This window comes from Grampus griseus (genome assembly GCF_964374135.1).
Source record: "Grampus griseus genome assembly, chromosome: 2".
Taxonomy (NCBI): domain Eukaryota; kingdom Metazoa; phylum Chordata; class Mammalia; order Artiodactyla; family Delphinidae; genus Grampus; species Grampus griseus.
Window position 1 is genome coordinate 108,199,241 of NC_139018.1, and position 17,216 is coordinate 108,216,456.

The 17,216-nt window shown below is 39.7% G+C and overlaps 1 protein-coding gene across 2 annotated transcripts in view; it reads right to left on the reverse strand.

Moving 5' to 3' along the window:
- UBAP1L (ubiquitin associated protein 1 like) overlaps positions 1-17,216 on the reverse strand; it is a 31,911-nt gene that overhangs the window by 11,242 nt on the left and 3,453 nt on the right. Inside the window, exons 1-3 of one of the 2 annotated variants that reach the window (XM_082648230.1) lie at positions 14,741-16,688; positions 9,619-9,711; positions 8,390-8,681 (exon numbers count right to left, since the gene is read on the reverse strand). In XM_082648230.1, coding sequence (XP_082504356.1) covers positions 8,390-8,509 — 120 coding nt within the window. In that variant the 5' untranslated portion in view covers positions 8,510-8,681; positions 9,619-9,711; positions 14,741-16,688. Of the gene's footprint in view, positions 1-8,389; positions 8,682-9,618; positions 9,712-14,740; positions 16,689-17,216 lie in introns of those variants that run through there. The other variant, XM_082648231.1, reaches the window with a different exon arrangement.

The following is a 17,216-nucleotide window of genomic DNA, read 5'->3' on the forward strand; positions in this document are numbered from 1 at the left end:
ATTATCATATCAGATAAAATAGACTTTAAAATAAAGACTGTTGGGGACTTCCCTGGTGGCGCACTGGTTAAGGTTCCGCCTGCCAATGCAGGAGACATGGGTTCAAGCCCTGCTCCAGGAAGATCCCACATGCCGCGGAGCAACTAAGCCTGTGCACCACAGCTATGGAGCCTGCGCTCTAGAGCCCGTGAGCCACAACTACTGAGCCTGCATGCCACAACTACTGAAGCCTGAACGCCTAGAGCCCATGCTCCGCAACAAGAGAAGCCACCACAATGAGAAGCCTGCGCACCGCAATGAACAGTAGCCCCCGCTCGCCACAACTAGAGAAAGAACATGCACAGCAGTGAAGACCCAATGCAGCCAAAAATAAATAAATAAATACATTTATTTTTAAAAAAGAAAAAAAAATATTCCATGCAAATAGAAATCACAAGAAAGCTGGAATAGCAATACTCATATCAGATAAAATAGACTTTAAAATAAAGACTGTTGGGGGCTTCCCTGGTGGTGCAGTGGTTAAGAATCTGCCTGCCAAGGCAGGGGACATGGGGTTGAACCCTGGTCCGGGAAGATCCCACATGCTGTGGAGCAACTAAGCCCGTGCACCACAATGATTGAGCCTGCACTTTAGAGCCTGTGAGTCACAACTACTGAGCCCTCGTGCCACAACTACTGAAGCCTGTGCACCTAGAGACCGTGCTCCACAACAAGAGAAGCCACCATAATGAAGAGTAGCCCCCACTCACTGTAGTTAGAGAAAGCCCATGCACACCAACAAAGACCCAATGTAGCCAAAAACAAATAAATAAAATAAATTTTAAAAATTTATAAAAATAAATAAAAGTTTTTAAAAAATAAAAATATAAAGACTGTTACAAGAGATAAGGAAGACACTACATAATGATCAAGGAACCAATCCAAGAAGAAAACATAACAATTATAAATATTTATACATCCAACATAAGAGCACCTCCGTACATAAGGAAAATGCTAACAGCCATAAAAGGAGAAACTGACAGTAACACAATAATAGTGGGGGACTTTTAACACCTCACTTACAATAGACAGATCATCCAGACAGAAAATAAATAAGGAAACACAAGCTTTAAATGACACAGTAGATCAGATAAACTTAATTGATATTTTGAGGACATTCCACCCAAAAGTGGAAGAATACACTTTCTTCTCAAGTGCACACGGAACATTCTCCAGAATAGATGACATCTTGGGTCACAAATCAAGCCTTGGAAAATTTAAGAAAATTGAAATTGTATCAAGCATCTTTTCTGACAACAACACCATGAGATTAGAAATCAATTACAGGAAAAAAAACCAGTAAAAAACACAAATACATGCAGGCTAAACAGTGTGCTGCTAAATAACCAAGAGATCACGAAAGAAATCAAAGAAGAAATAAAAATATACCTAGAAACAAATGACAATGAAAACATGATGATCCAAAACCTATGGGATGCAGTTCTAAGAGGGAAGCAGTTCTAAGAGGGAAGCAGTTCTAAGAGGGAAGGTCCCAGCAATTCAAGCTCACCTCAAGAAACAAGAAAAATCTCAAATAAATATTCTAACCTTACACCTAAAGCAACTAGAAAAAGAAGAACAAAGAAAACCCAAAGTTAGTAGAAGGAAAGAAATCATAAAGATCAGAGCAGAGATAAATGAAATAGAAACGAAGAAAACAATAGCTAAGATCAATAAAACTAAAAGTTGGTTCTTTGAGAAGATAAACAAAACTGATAAACCTTTAGCCAGACTCATCAAGAAGAAGAGGGAGAAGACTCAAATCAATAAAATTAGAAATGAAAAAGGAGAAATTACAACTGAAACACAGAAATACAAAAGATCCTAAGAGACTACGACAAGCAACTCTATGCCAATGAAATGGACAACCTGGAAGAAATGGACAAACCCTCGGAAAAGTACAACCTTCCAAGATTGAACCAGGAAGAATTAGAAAATATAAACAGACCAATCACAGGTAATCAAATTGAAACTATAATTAAAAATCTTCCAACAAACAAAAGTCCAGGACTAGATGGCTCCACAGGCGAATTCTATCAAACATTTAGAGAAAAGTTTAGAGAAAAGTTAACACCTATCCTCAAACTCTTCCAAAAAATTGTGGAGGGAGGAACAGTCCCAAACTCATTCTACGAGGCCACCATCACCCTGATACCAAAACCAGACAAAGATATCACAAAAGAAGAAAATTATAGACAAATATCACTGATGAACACAGATGCAAAAATCCTCAACAAAATACTAGCAAACAGAATCCAACAACACATTAAAAGGATCATACACCATGATCAAGTGGGATTTATCCCAGGGATGCAAGGATTCTTCAATATATGCAAATCAATCAATGTGATACACCATATTAACAAATTGAAGAATAAAAACCATATGATCATCTCAATAGATGCAGAAAAAGCTTTTGCCAAAATTCAACACCCATTTATGATAAAAACTCTCCAGAAAGTGGGCATAGAGGGAACCTACCTCAACATAATAAAGGCCATGTACGACAAACCCACACCAAACATCATTCTCAATGGTGAAAAACTGAAAGTATTTCCTCTAAGATCAGAAACAAGACAAGGATGTCCACTCTCGCCACTATTATTCAACATAGTATTGGAAGTCCTAGCCACAGCAATCAGAGAAGAAAAAGAAATAAAAGGAATAAAAATTGAAAAGAAGAAGTAAAACTGTCAGTGTTTGCCGATGACATGACACTATACATAGAAAATCCTAAAGATGCCACCAAAAAACTACTAGAACTAATCAATGAATTTGGTAAGGTTGCAGGATACAAAATTAATGCACAGAAATCTCTGGCATTCCTATACACTAACAATGAAAGAGAAATTAAGGAAACACTCCCATTTACCATTGCAGCAAAAAGAATAAAATACCTAGGAATAAACCTACCTAAGGAGGCAAAAGACCTGTACTCAGAAAACTATAAAACACTGATAAAAGAAATCAAAGGTAACATAAACAAATGGAGAGACATACCATACTCCTGGATTGGAAGAAGCAGTATTGTGAAGATGACTATACTACCCAAAGCAATCTACAGGTTCAATGCAATCCCTATCAAATTACCAATGGCATTTTTCACAGAACAAGAAATTTTACAATTAGTATGGAAACACAAAAGACCCCGAATAGCCAAAGCAATCTTAAGAAAGAAAAATGGAGCTGGAAGAATCAGGCTCCCTGACTTCACACTATACTACAAAGCTATAGTAATCAAGACAGTATGGTACTGGCACAAAAACAGAAAGATAGATCAATGGAACAGGATAGAAAGCTCAGAGATAACCCATGCACATATGGTCACCTTATCTTTGATAAAGGAGGCAAGAATATACAATGGAGAAAAGACAGCCTCTTCAATAACTGATGCTGGGAAAACTGGACAGCTACATGTAAAAGAATGAAATTAGAACACTCCCTAACACCATACACAAATATAAACTCAAAATGGATTAAAGACCTAAATGTAAGGCCAGACACTATCAAATTCTTAGAGGAAAACATAGGCAGAACATTCTATGACATAAATCACAGCAAGATCCTTTTTGACCCACCTCCCAGAGACATGGAAATAAAAACAAAAATAAACAAATGGGACCTAATGAAACTTAAAAGCTGTTGCACAGCAAAGGAAACCATAAACAAGATGAAAAGACAACCCTCAGGATGGGAGAAAATATTTGCAAATGAAGCAACTGAAAAAGGATTAATCTCTAAAATATACAAATAGCTCATGCAGCTCAATATTGAAAAAACAAACAAGCCAATCCAAAAATGGGTGGAAGACCTAAATAGACATTTCTCCAAAGACATACAGATGGCCAACAAATACATGAAAAGATGCTAAACATCACTAATCATTAGAGAAATGCAAATCAAAACCACAACCTCACACCAGGCAGAATGGCCATCATCAAAAAATCTACAAACAATAAATGCTGGAGAGGTGTGGAGAAAAGGGAACCCTCCTGCACTGTTGGTGGGAATGTAAACTGATACAGCCACTATGGAGAACAGTATGGCGGTTCCTTAAGAAAACTAAAAATATAACTACCATATGACCCAGCAATCCCACTACTGGGCATCTACCCTGAGAAAACTATAATTCAAAAGGAGTCATGTACCACGATGTTCATTGCAGCACTATTTACAATAGCCAGGGCATTGAAGCAACCTAAATGTCCATCTACAGATGAATGGATAAAGAAGATGTGGCACATATATGCACTGGAATATTACTCTGCCATAAAAAGGAACGAAATTGAGTTATTTGTAGTGAGGTGGATGGACCTAGAATCTGTCATACAGAGTGAAGTAAGTCAGAAAGAGAAAAACAAATACCGTATACTAACGCGTATATATGGAATTTTAAAAAGCGGTACTGATGAACCTAGTGGCAGGACAGGAATAAAGACGCAGATGTATAGAACGGACTTGAGGGCATAGGGGGAGAAGGGGAAGCTGGGATGAAGTGAGAGAGTGGCATGGACATATATACACTGCCAAATGTAAAATGTATGGCTAGTGGGAAGCTGCTCCATAGCACAAGGAGATCAACTTGATGCTTTGTGACGACCTAGAGGGGTGGGATAGGGAGGGTGGGAGGGAGACTCAAGAGGAAGGGGATATGGGGATATATGTATACATATAGCTGATTCACTTTGTTGTACAGCAGAAACTAACACAACATTGTAAAGCATTTATAGTCCAATAAAGATGTGAAAAAAAAATAGCAGCACTTGTGATTTGTGGAAGCTAAGCAAGATGATTCTAAATTTCAATATGAAAAACAAACCAATAAGAATAGCCAGAAAAACTTTGGGGACAAAAAGAGAAATAAGGGGGACTGGCCCTACCAGCTGTTAATATATATTATAAAACCTCAATAATTAAAGCTAAGGCACTGGCACAGATAGACTAAAGGTACAGAACAGAAAGTCCAGAAATAGAAATTAATATCTATGGGACTTAGTAAATAATAAGGTGGCATCTCAAGCAATGGGAAGAAGATGGTGTTAGTCAAAAATGGTGTTAGTCAGCTGAAAGGAAATAAAGTTGGATCCATCCTCACATCATACACGAGGGTGAATTCCAAAAGGATCGAAGATTCAATTTTATGAAATGAAACCATAAAAGTACTAGGAGAAAACAGGAGAGAAATCCTTTATAACCTCAAGTGGGAAAACATTTCTCTGAATTGAAATTGAGAAGCCATGAAAGTACACACACGCACATGTGAAAATCTGCATGGCAAATATACCCCATAAGCAAGGTCAAAGGCAAATGACAACTGGAAGGAAAACAGCTCTGATAACACAGACTAATATAGGAGTGCCTAGAAATAGATAAGAAAAAGACCAACAGCCCAACAGGGAAATGGACAAAAGATATGGACAGTCCACAGAAAAGGGAATACAGATGGCTCTTAAACACATGAAAAGCTGCTCAACCTCACTAAGGATAAGAGAAAGGCAAAATAAAACTACACTGAGATACCATTTGCCTATCCCTGGGCAAAGATCCAAAATCTTATGACTCTCTGTTGGGGAGTGGAGCTGAGGTATAGGCCCCTTGTAGAGCGCTGGTTGGATGTAAGTCAATATAACCCTTATGGAGAGCAATATGGCAACACACTTCAATTCAAAAGGACATCTGCATAGTCTTTCCCTGCAGCATTGTTTGTAATGGCAAAAGACTGGGAAGAACCTAAGTGTCCATCAAGAGGGGATTCATTCAATAAAGTACGATGTATTCATTTAATGCAATACAGTGAAAAACAAAGTGAAGAAGCTTTCTATGTATTGATATGGAAGGTGTTAAAATATATTAGGTGAAAAAAATCAAGACAAACAGTGTATATAAAGTGCTACCCTTGGTGTAAAAAAGGAGGAAATAGCTGTATTTGCTTTTATATACACACATAAGAATCTCCAGAAGAATACATTTTTAAAAATGACTAACAGAGGTCACCAGTGAGGTGGGGACAGGACAGATGGGAAGGTGTCAGTGGAAGGCTTTTCACTCTTTCAGGGTAGGCAAACTGTCTGGGAGCCAAACCGACCTCCAACTTTGTTTTTATAAATAAAGTGTTATTGGAACACAGCCATACCCATCCACTACTTTCTGTAATGTCTATGGCCCTTTCTCCCTACAACAGCAGAGTTAAGTAATTGCCAGTTTTTACTATCTGGTTCTTTACAGAAAATGTTTGTTGACCCTTGTGCTATACCTATATATACATCTATATACATGTATATATATGTATTTCATTTCAAACTGTATGAATATATTTTCTTTCTAAAAATTTTAATTGACAAAAGGGAAATTAACTCTGATTAAAGGGATGATGAAACTATGATGAAACAACAAAACACAGACTTGTTGAGGCTCCTTGGGAAGGCAGTAGGGTACAGGGAGTGGACATGGGCTTTGGGGTCTGATCACGTTGGAGTCCTGGCTGTGTCACTTACAAGCCACATGACCCTGTTGGTCACCTGGGTGGAAACTTTGGTTTCCTGTGCCATGGGGAAGGAACACCCACCTGCTAAACGGGTCATAAAAATGAGAGAGAAGAGTGAACGTATAAAGAGCACCTAGCATGGGCCTGGTGCACAGCAGGTGCTCAATAAATGGTAGCTATTTTTTTCTTTTTTTCTCTTCGGCCACTACAGGTTCATCTGATAATCTAACTACTAGCTATAACATTGTTGCTATGGGAAAATGTGTTTCAAGTTCCAAACACTGGGAATACAGCCCAGTACATTTGGAAGACTGACCAGGAGAGGCTGTAAATCATACTTGGAGTCTCTATTTGATTATTTGCCACAGCAGTAAAAGAAATGGAGGCTCAGGAAGGGAAACAGGCACAAGGGAGTACAGATGCCCACCCTGAGAACAGGAGGCGGAGCCAGGGCCAGCACATGGGCTAGGACACTAGACATAGACTCGGCAGAAGGGTACACATTTCTGCTTCGAGGAGAAATAACCTTCAGAATAGCCTCTTCCCAGCTTGCCTTGAGCCCAGCAGAGAGGGAAAAGTTGTGATAGTCTACCTCCCCTGGAGTTTACTAAAGCAAGTTCCTCTTCCCAACAATACAGGCTCTACTGCCAGAGGGCCCACAGCACAGGCTGCCTGGGGAGGGCAAGAACTCCTGCCCCACAGAGCGTGGGCCACGGGACACTGTGCTCTGGGCTTTACAAAGCTTATTTCTGTTCTGGGTCCTAAGGAGCTTAAGTGCAACTCCAGGGTCTGCAGATAAGTCTCCTGCTCCTGTCCCCAGAGGCCACTCATGCCTCTCTACCTGACCCTCCCCAGGCCTCTCCTTCCTGGACTATGCTCTCTGCACCTCATTTCCCACAACCCTTTTTTTTGCCCTCGAACATTATCTGTCTGATGGCTCTCATGTTCCAATCCTTCTCTTAGCTATCAGGAAATGATCTAGAGTCAGGACCTGGGTTTTAGTCCTGCCACTGCCACTATCTTTGGACAAATCATTTCCCTTCTCTGAGCCTCAGGTCCTCATATGCAAAAGTGAATGAGAGCTGAACTAGATCTTCAAACTTTCCTACAAAGTTAGCTCACACAGCGCTGACTGAGGACTGAAGAGCCCGAGGACTCAGTCCCAAGAGATCCAACACCAGCTCCACAGTTCTCTACAAGCCTTTTCTTTCATTTTTTAAAAATTCATGTGAATTTTGCCTTCTACCCCATGATACATCTGTGTTATAATATAAATGCAATAGGTTTCCTCCTAAATCTTCAAGTAAATTTGACTCACTTGGAAGTTAAATAATCATGTTTATCCTGAGGGTATGTGATACCACCATATATACTGGGTGCATATCCCAGTGTGTGAGCTGTGGGGCAAGGGGTGCCTCAAGGGTGCCCCCAGGGTAGATGTGCTTGGGGTCTGTGGAATAGTAATCCCTTCTGATGTGTCCCATGTAACTGTCTGCATTTTAATGGAGGATTCTGGAGATAGTATGTTAGCCCAACTAAGTGATTCTAATGGTGGAATTTTAGAATTGGCAGCAGGCTGATAGAGAACAGAGGAATTGGAGCATCCTTGCTATGACTCTCAGTTACTATATAGGCAACCTTCCAGTTATTCTAAACTTAAAATAAGACCCACTAAATAGCCCCCAACACCAGGACACTAGCCTTCTTCATGAAATATATTTTCCTCTTGGGTTATTTCCGAACTTCCTAGAATATACCAGAACAGGACTGGCTGCCAGTTAAAATCAAGGAACAAGGGACCTAATGAGGCTCAGCATCAGACCCAGAGACCCAGGGATGAGAAGACAGAAAGAGAGATATACTTACCATAGAACCCAGCAGAAGCTCCCTGCAGTCTGGGACACTGAGCTCTGGCCCAGGGAGGGGCTCTGTGCCTATCACAAAGCCCTTGGGCACCTTGAAGGGGACACCATCCAGGGCATTCATTCTGTCAGAGGAAGATGGTGGAGATGGCTGAGCAGGGCTGGGGCAGGCCTCCTGCTGGCAGGGAGAGAGCGAATTCCTGAGGACCAGGCCCAGGTCTCAAATGGCTCACTGCTCTTCTATGTGGTGACTTCGCAGGGCCCCACAGAGCCAGGAAGGGAAAGGCCCGTGCTGCCTAAGGGAGGAAATGAATAAAACAAGAGCATTCAAACCGACAGCAACTGACTATTTCATGTTTAAGTTTTGCTCTCTAGACCACTTCTTCCCAAAACATGGTTTGCAACACTAGTTCTAAAGCATTTCATCAAGTTTGCACCCAAATGGTTAAGAAAGAAATATCAAACTACACAAACTCTTCCAGAAAAGAAGGAATACATCCTAACTTGTTTTGATTTCATCATCACCTTAATACCAAACCTGGGGGCTTCCCTGGTGGCGCCGTGGTTAAGAATCCGCTTGCCAATGCAGGGGACATGGGTTCAAGCCCTGGTCCAGGAAGATCCCACATGCTGTGGAGCAACTAAGCCCACGCACCACAACTACTGAGCCCGCGAGCCACAACTACTGAGCCCGCCCGCCTAGAGCCCGTGCTCCGCAACAAGAGAAGCCACCGCAATGAGAAGCCCGCACGCCACAGGGAAGAGTAGCCCCTGCTCGCCGCAACTAGAGAAAGCCCGTGTGCAGCAATGAAGACCCAATGTAGCCAAAAAATAATTAATTAATTAATTTTTTTTAATGTTAAAAAAAAAAACCAAACCTGACAAGAAGATTAGAGGCTGATATTTCATGAAAATAAATGCAAAAATCTTATCAAAAATAATTATGGATAGAAAAATACAATACTGCCAGGTTGAGTTTATTTCAGGAATGAGAGACTGGATTAACATTCCAAAATTAATCAATGGGAATAAAGATAAATATCAATAGAATAAAAATGAAAAAGTGTATAATTAGCTATCTCCATAGATGCAGAAAAAGCACTTGATAAAATCAATATCCACTCATGATTTTAAGAAACAATAAACCATTTTTAGCAACTTAAGAATAGAAGAGAATTTCCTTAACCTAACAAAGAAAATCTCTAAAACATTTAAAGCAAACATCCCACTTACTGGTGAAATATTAAAATATACCCCCAAGATTGGAAATGAGACAAAGATGTCCTCATCATCTCTTCTGTTCAACACTGCACTGGAGGTACTAGCCTGTGCAAAAAGAGAGGGAAAAATAAAACAAAAGTATAAGGATTGGAAAGAAACCAACCCACCATTATTTCTAGATGACATATTTATATGTAGAAAATCCAAAAGAATAGTAAGGTAATTTAGCAAGTCTTTGGATACAAGGTCAATATACAAAAATCTATTGTATTTCTACATAAAAAAAACAAACCACATAAATGTTATCTTTTAAAAATTTCGTTAGAGTTTGGGATTGACATATACACACTGCTATATTTAAAACAGATAACCAACAAGGACCTACTGTTTAGCACAGGGAATGCTGCTCAATATTCTGTAATAGTCTAAATGGGAAAACAATTTGAAAAAGAATAGATACATGTATATGTATAACTGAATCACTTTGCTGTTCACCTAAAACTAACACAACATTGTTAATCAACTATGCTCCAATATAAAATAAAATTTTTTTAAATTTTTTCATTAGAGATTGATACCATTTATATTAGCATTAATTACCTAGGACTCAATCTAACACAAGATTTATAAGACTTCTACACAGAAAACTATAAAACATTAGATTAAATGGAGGAACATACCACGTTCATGGCTTGTAAGACTCAATATTGTAAATATATCAATTCTCCCTGAATTGATTTATAGATCCCACGTATCAAAATTCCACCACATTTTTTGGTGTAAATTGGCAAACTAATTCTAAAATTTAAATAAAATGCAAAGGGCCAAGAAAAGCCAAGACAATCATGAAGAAGCAGCTACACAGTTGAAGATTTATACTATCAGATGTCGAGACTTAGTTTAAAGTGAAAGCAATTAATATAGTGTGGTATTGACATAAGAGCTTACAAAGAGACCAATAGAACAGAAAAAAAAAGTCCAGAAACAAATCCACACATATATGGATCCTTGATTTATGACAAAACTGGCCCTGCAAAGCAGTAGGAAAATGAAGGTCTTTTAAATAAATGGTTCTGGACCAACTGGATATTCACCTAGAAAAAAAAAATCTTGACCTCTACCTCATATCATAAACAAAGGTCAATTTCAGATAGACTGTACATCTAAATGTGAAAGGTAAAAAAAGCTTTAAGATAAAATAGGAGAATATATTTATGGCCTTAGAAAAGGCAAACATTTCATAAAAGGTTACAAAAAAGACTAACCATAAAGGAAATACTGATAAATTGAGTTACATTAAAGTTAAGAACTTCCATTCATCACCATACCATTAAGTGAAAAAGCAAATCACAGAGGGGGAAAAGATATTTGTAGCACACATATCTGACAAAGTACTCATATCCAATATATGCAAAAAACTTCTACAAATCAATAAGAAAAAGATCCCAAAATAGGCAAGAGATTTTAACAGGCACCTCACAAAAGAGAATATCCAAATAGCCAATAAACATGTAAGTTGTTTAACCTCATTAGTCATCAGTGAACTGCAAAATGAAACGATGAGATAACACTACACACACACACACACACACACACACACACACACACGAAGAGTTAAAATTTTTAAAAGCCTAACAATATCAAGTGTTGATGAGGTTGTGGAATATCTGGGACTCTCATGCACTGTTGGTGAGAAAGTCAATTATTATTAGTCAACAGTATCTACTAAAGCTGAAATCTAAGCATTAAAAATTCGCACATAGCTTCTGAGCCTTTTGGCTAAGATCAAGTGTAGTAGCTGTTAGTTTAATTATATTCACAACAGCCAGGGATTTGCTTTTTTATGTATTTTAGACCACATTAAATATTCTTGCCTTAAAAAACAAAGCAAAACTCATTCACATAATTCAATTTCATGACTGCCTATAATATACACTTAAATCTAGACTCCTGACCACAGTCTGGCATTTTGCAAATAATCAGGGCTTAGCAGGGAGCCCACACCAGGGAGTGGCTCCCTGGCTCAATACAATGTCATCCCTACCAGGATGGTGCAAAGCCCTGCTGTTCGGGGTCACTGGGGTCATCACCACACCCACATGAGAGCATCATGTGAGGAGGTAGAGTCGATAATCTGAGTGCAGAGAGGTCAAATGAGGCCAGATGGGCAAATCCTTTAATTCCCTCATTTCTACTCTCTGCCCTCTTTTGTCAGTGTCTTACTGTATGTAAGACTCAAAAGGCTTCTCCACCCCATGTTGGGAGATAGTTTCCCATCATATTGGCATTGAGTCTTTATGCTACAGGATCAGACAGCTTTCAGTGCGATCAGTAAGTTATCTGCCCCATCAACCTGTTCCTACAGGGGACCTTTGAGTGTAGGGAGTTGTAGGGGATACATGAAAGTTAGGAAGTTTTGGCATTCTCAGATTTATTGTTCACATTTTCAGCTATCATTAGAATTTTTAGCTATGGGGAAGGACCACAGTTGTGCTGAGTCCCAAGTGTGAACTGCCTGTCCAATGAGCAAGTACAGGGCCAGCCTCCTGCTTCCTTCCCTCTGCCCCAGCACCTGCATCCTAACAGATATTCTCTACTCAGCATTATACTTGCTTCTAGAGTAATTTAAGAGTTTGAGGATTCTGGAAACACCTCTTAATAGCAGCAAGGGCTACAGTGCAAGACGTGATCTAGTTAGAACATATTCTAAAATGACGGTCACATCTGCATCTGCTAAATACAAAATAAGAGGTACAGATCATTAAGTGATGATATTCTTCAGAGGGAGGAGAATATTCTAGTCCTTATGGGGGGTTGGGGAAACTTCAGGAAAGATGGGACTTGATCTGGACCCTGGAGGGTGGGAGAACAGCCTGTGAGCAGGGAAAAGGCTGGGTGGAGAGCATAACTCCACGGAGAGAACAGCTTAAGCCAGGGAGCAGAGGCAGGGCAGAGTGAGGGGGAGACAAGCTGCTTGACTCAAGTATATCCTTTGTGCTGAGAAGCTGTCTGCAGTAAGATCGAAGGGGTAGATTGGGGTGGAGCTGGGGAGGGTGCTGAACTTCAGGCTGAGTGCTAATCCCATTCAGTAGGCAGAGAAAGCCCTGAAGGGGTCTGAAGGGATGGGGTGAGGGTGGGACAATGGGGATATTAGGAAAGCCAGTCTATGCATGCTTCAACAAACTGCATAATCCAGGACCTTTCCATCAGCAGTCCATGGGTCTGTGCCCATATGGCCACATCTGAGCCTGGGGCAAGGGGCTGGGTAGGTGGGGATTGTAGTAATTGGTATACATGGAGTCCCCACAATGACACTAGTATTATTTTCTAAAGGTGTCCACTATCCTCCCAAAATGACTTCATCCTTGCCCATAGCTTCAATAATCTAATACTCACACATTAAATTCTCCAGTGCTCTTCTAAGATCAAACTCACAACACAACTGCCCTTGAGGCATGTCCTCCAAGATGTCTCAAGGGTGCCTCAGACTCAACATACCCAAAGTGAACTCTGATCTTCCCCTCCCCTAAACTGCTCCTCCTCCTCCAGTATTCCTTGTCTCAAGGAACGTCTAAGGGGCACACAAGCTTGGGACTCACCCCTGATACTTTCTTCTCCTTCACTGCCACCCATCTCAAATCCCTGCCAGGTTTTCTCTCCTAAATCTCTGGAATCTAGCCATTTCATGCTACCTCCACTGCTACCGTGGAAATCCAAGCCCCCGTTATCTCTCACTCAGACAACTGATGTCCATGTATCCTCTCATGCCTTATGATTCTGTTCCACATACTGGGATGAAAATGATCATTTCAAAACAGCAAACTAAGCCATTTCCACTGTTTAAAAGCCTCCAGTGGTTCCCACCTACTCTCAGAGTAAAAGTAAACTCCTGACAAGGGATTCTAAAGCCTTACAGTGTCTGGCCCCTTCTCCTTCACTTGCTTACTCTAGCCATGATGGCCTTCAACTTGCCTTGGTCTCCTGGCCCCCCAGAGGGCCTTTGTGGATGCTGCTCCAGATACTTGCTATGCTCCTCTTTGTCTCTTCCCACTAGTTAATTCTTCAGAGCTCTGCTGAAACAGCATTTCCTCAAAAAAGCTTTCCCTGACACCCAAACTTGAATCAATCCAACTAGTACGTTGGTTTTCAAGATTTTTTTCTACTGTGCCCCACAGAATGAAATATATTTGACTTTGTGACCTAGCATATACATACATAAACTGAATGAATTCTTACCCTTACTATATGATACACAGATATTTTGTATTATTTCACCTAAAAGCATTACAGAACACTGTTTGAGGGAAAAAAAGGGTGGGAGGCCTAATCAATCTAATGGAACCGTAGCTCTCCTTCAAAGCACTTGGCACATTTTTTATGATTGTTGGATTAATATCTATCTCCCTCAAAACCTGCATTAGGGAGTATTTGGTATTTTGCTCACCATTAGAGCCCTTGTACTTATTAGCAAATTATCTGAGCCTCAACAGGCACTTAAAAAAATTTGAACAGTGAAAAATATAAATTTGTGACTAAGTACTTTTTCTTTGTAGTGCTTATCACAATTATAACTGACTTTAATTATCTGTATAATCATTAAGCTTCTCTACTCTACACTAACTGCAGGAGGGCAGGAATCCTGTCTGTTTGCCCCCTTTTTATGTCTCCAACATTTAACATTGTACCTCGAAAATGGTAAATAGAAATCATTTCCCAAGAACACTGTTCAAATCCTGGTAACCACATTCCGGCAAGAATGAGTTAATGAAGTTGGAAAATGTCTACTGCTCTGCATAGTAATCCACTCTAACACCAATTGCCTCAAAGACTTCAATCTTTGCTTCAGAGACTATGAAAAACCCAGTTTATTCCACAAAGCAAATGGAAACAAATTCTTCATGGATAGCCAGGTGTGGCAAGTCGGGATCTACTGCTGCGTGCACTCAAAAGGAAAAAGTTAATTATGCGGGAACAGCTTATTTGTTATAAGCAATTTTTAAAAAAAACTTAGCTAGAAATGCTTGGAAATGTAATCTCTAGTTCCTAAATTCTACCACAGCTACTACTTCACAGCATTCACATTCCTTCTATATATATTATTATTTGAATGGAACAAGACATATTTTGTACTTACCTTGTAATTCCCAGGATAGCTTCTCTGTAGACAAAACTTGTAGAAGTGAATTGCTACAACAGATGGTATAATCTCAGCTAAGCTTCTTGATACATCCTTGCACGAAAGTCACGTGGACATAGGAACATGAATGGTTTTAAAGTGATTAAGTTGGGTGGCTGTAGCAAATTCTTTGACGTCATAAACTCAGGCACTCCCGTCGAACACTCTTAGTATTTAACATACAACTAATCTCTTTCATTTTCCAATCTTCCCTGTATTTACCTAATTTCTTAAAAATAAACGCTTTTGTTAGAGTTTCTCACATATCCAGGGTCTCCTGGAAATTTGTCAAGATAAACAAATTTCTTGCATATACGACATGATGAATCAACACATTTCTAGTTAGTCTTTGAAAGAGTTTAATTCTCTATTTTCATTAATTTATGTTCAATACATAGAGAATATAGGTATAGGTCAGGGATAGGAAATGTGCAAGATAAACTTGGAACAGAATACTGGGATTAAGTGGGAACTCAGGAGTGGAGTTAAAAGAGGCTCCCACTGGCCAAAGGTGAGGCAATCAATAAAAAAAGATAAAAACAATGGACTAAAAGACAAATACATTTAGATCTGAGTTCATAATGATACTTAAAAAAAAATTCACTGGTAACTTTTGGAGGATGCTATGGAACTACCTCATTATTTTGAAAACTAGTAAATAAAATCATGTATTTATTTTTTTGCCTTTTCTATACAAATTGTACCCCAGGGTAACCAAATAGTTGATGAGGGGATGTTTCTCCTTTTAGTATATTCCAGCTGATAATTAAAGAAATAAGGGCATAATTAAACGATCACTATTTTGCAAATCCAAATGAGTGTGTCTAGGTCTTGAATGTCAATGGCTGCTAAGATCACAAAATAAGACAACCAATTAGTCCTCCTAAACGGAGTACACACCAGGTCTATGAAATACTCTTGCCAGAAAATCCCGATCTTAATGTCATCAAACCTTTAGATCAGAGTGGTCCAATAGAAACATGTGAACCACATGTGTAATTGTACATGGCAAATCAAACTCAATTTCAGTTCAGACTCAATTTCAAGTCCCCAGTAACCATACATGGCTACCATATTAGACAGTACAGCTCTGTCTAATCATTATATTATAGGAATAGAGGAACATGTAATCACAAGGATGCAGTTAGCAAAATCCAGACTGGGAACTCTTTAGGAAAAAACTGATCTGATTTCTTCAAGTAATAAACTGCAAGGGAGTGAAAGTGCAACAGTACATAGGAAGAAGGAAAGAGAGACCTATGGGTTATCAGAAACTTAAGAGACACATCAACCAACAACAATGCATAGATTGCATCCAGATCTTGATTTGGAACAAAGTGTAAAACACACATTTATGAGATAATTTAAACATTGACTGAATATTTGATGATACTAAGGAGTTATTCATTTCTTTAGGTGCAATAATAGCAGTGGTTAAATTTTTTAAATGTCTTAGAGCTACATAAACACCTATGAAGTAATATGGCATCTGAGATTTGCCTCTAAATAATCCAGTGTGATTGGTAGGGGTACAGATAAAACAAGATTGGTCAAGAGTTGACCATTATTTGAAGCCAGATGATGAAAAAAATTATACCATTCTCTTTACTTTTTAATATTTGAAATTTTCCACAATTAAAAAGACTGTAGGATAAGATTACAATGATACTGTCCATATTCTCAGGAGTACAATTCATTAAAGACACTACTATAAGTCTTTCTTGGGACGTCCCTGGTGGTCCAGTGGGTAAGACTCCAAGCTCCCAGTGCAGGGGGCCCAGGTTCGATCCCTGATCAGGGAACTAGATCCCGCATGCCTGCCACGACTAAGAGTTTGCATGCCGCAACTAAGAAGCCCGCATGCAGCAACTAAAAAGATCCCACGCACCCCAACGAAGATCCTGCATGTTGCAACTAAGACCCCCGGAGCAGCCAAAATAAGTAAATATATATTTTTTAAAAGTCTTTCTTTCTGAACCTATAAAGCAGGGGTCCCCAACACACCCCACATCCCAATCCCCGCCCCCGGGCTGCACAGCAGGAGGTGAGCAGCGAGCGAGTGAGCAAGTGAGCAAAGCTTCATCTGCGGCTCCCCATCGCTCGCATTACAGCCTGAACCATCCCCACCCCCACTCCCCTCCCCAACACTGGTCCCTAGAAAAACTTTCTTCCACGAAACCAGTCCCTGGTGCCAAAAAGGTTGGGGACAGCTGCCTTCAAGTACCAGTGGCTGCTGCCACCACCACTACACAGGGCATAAACTAGGAAAAACTTAACAAAAGACCAAACAAATAATAAAAATAATGCTCACTTTATTAAAACTTTGCAGAAGCTGAATGAGAGGGAAGAGGGAATGGTTTTTTCCACCTGAAGTTAAATGCTTTCTTTTCCTTGGGTTCTGCTGCCTGAGTTTTCCTGAGTCCCTGCTCCACAC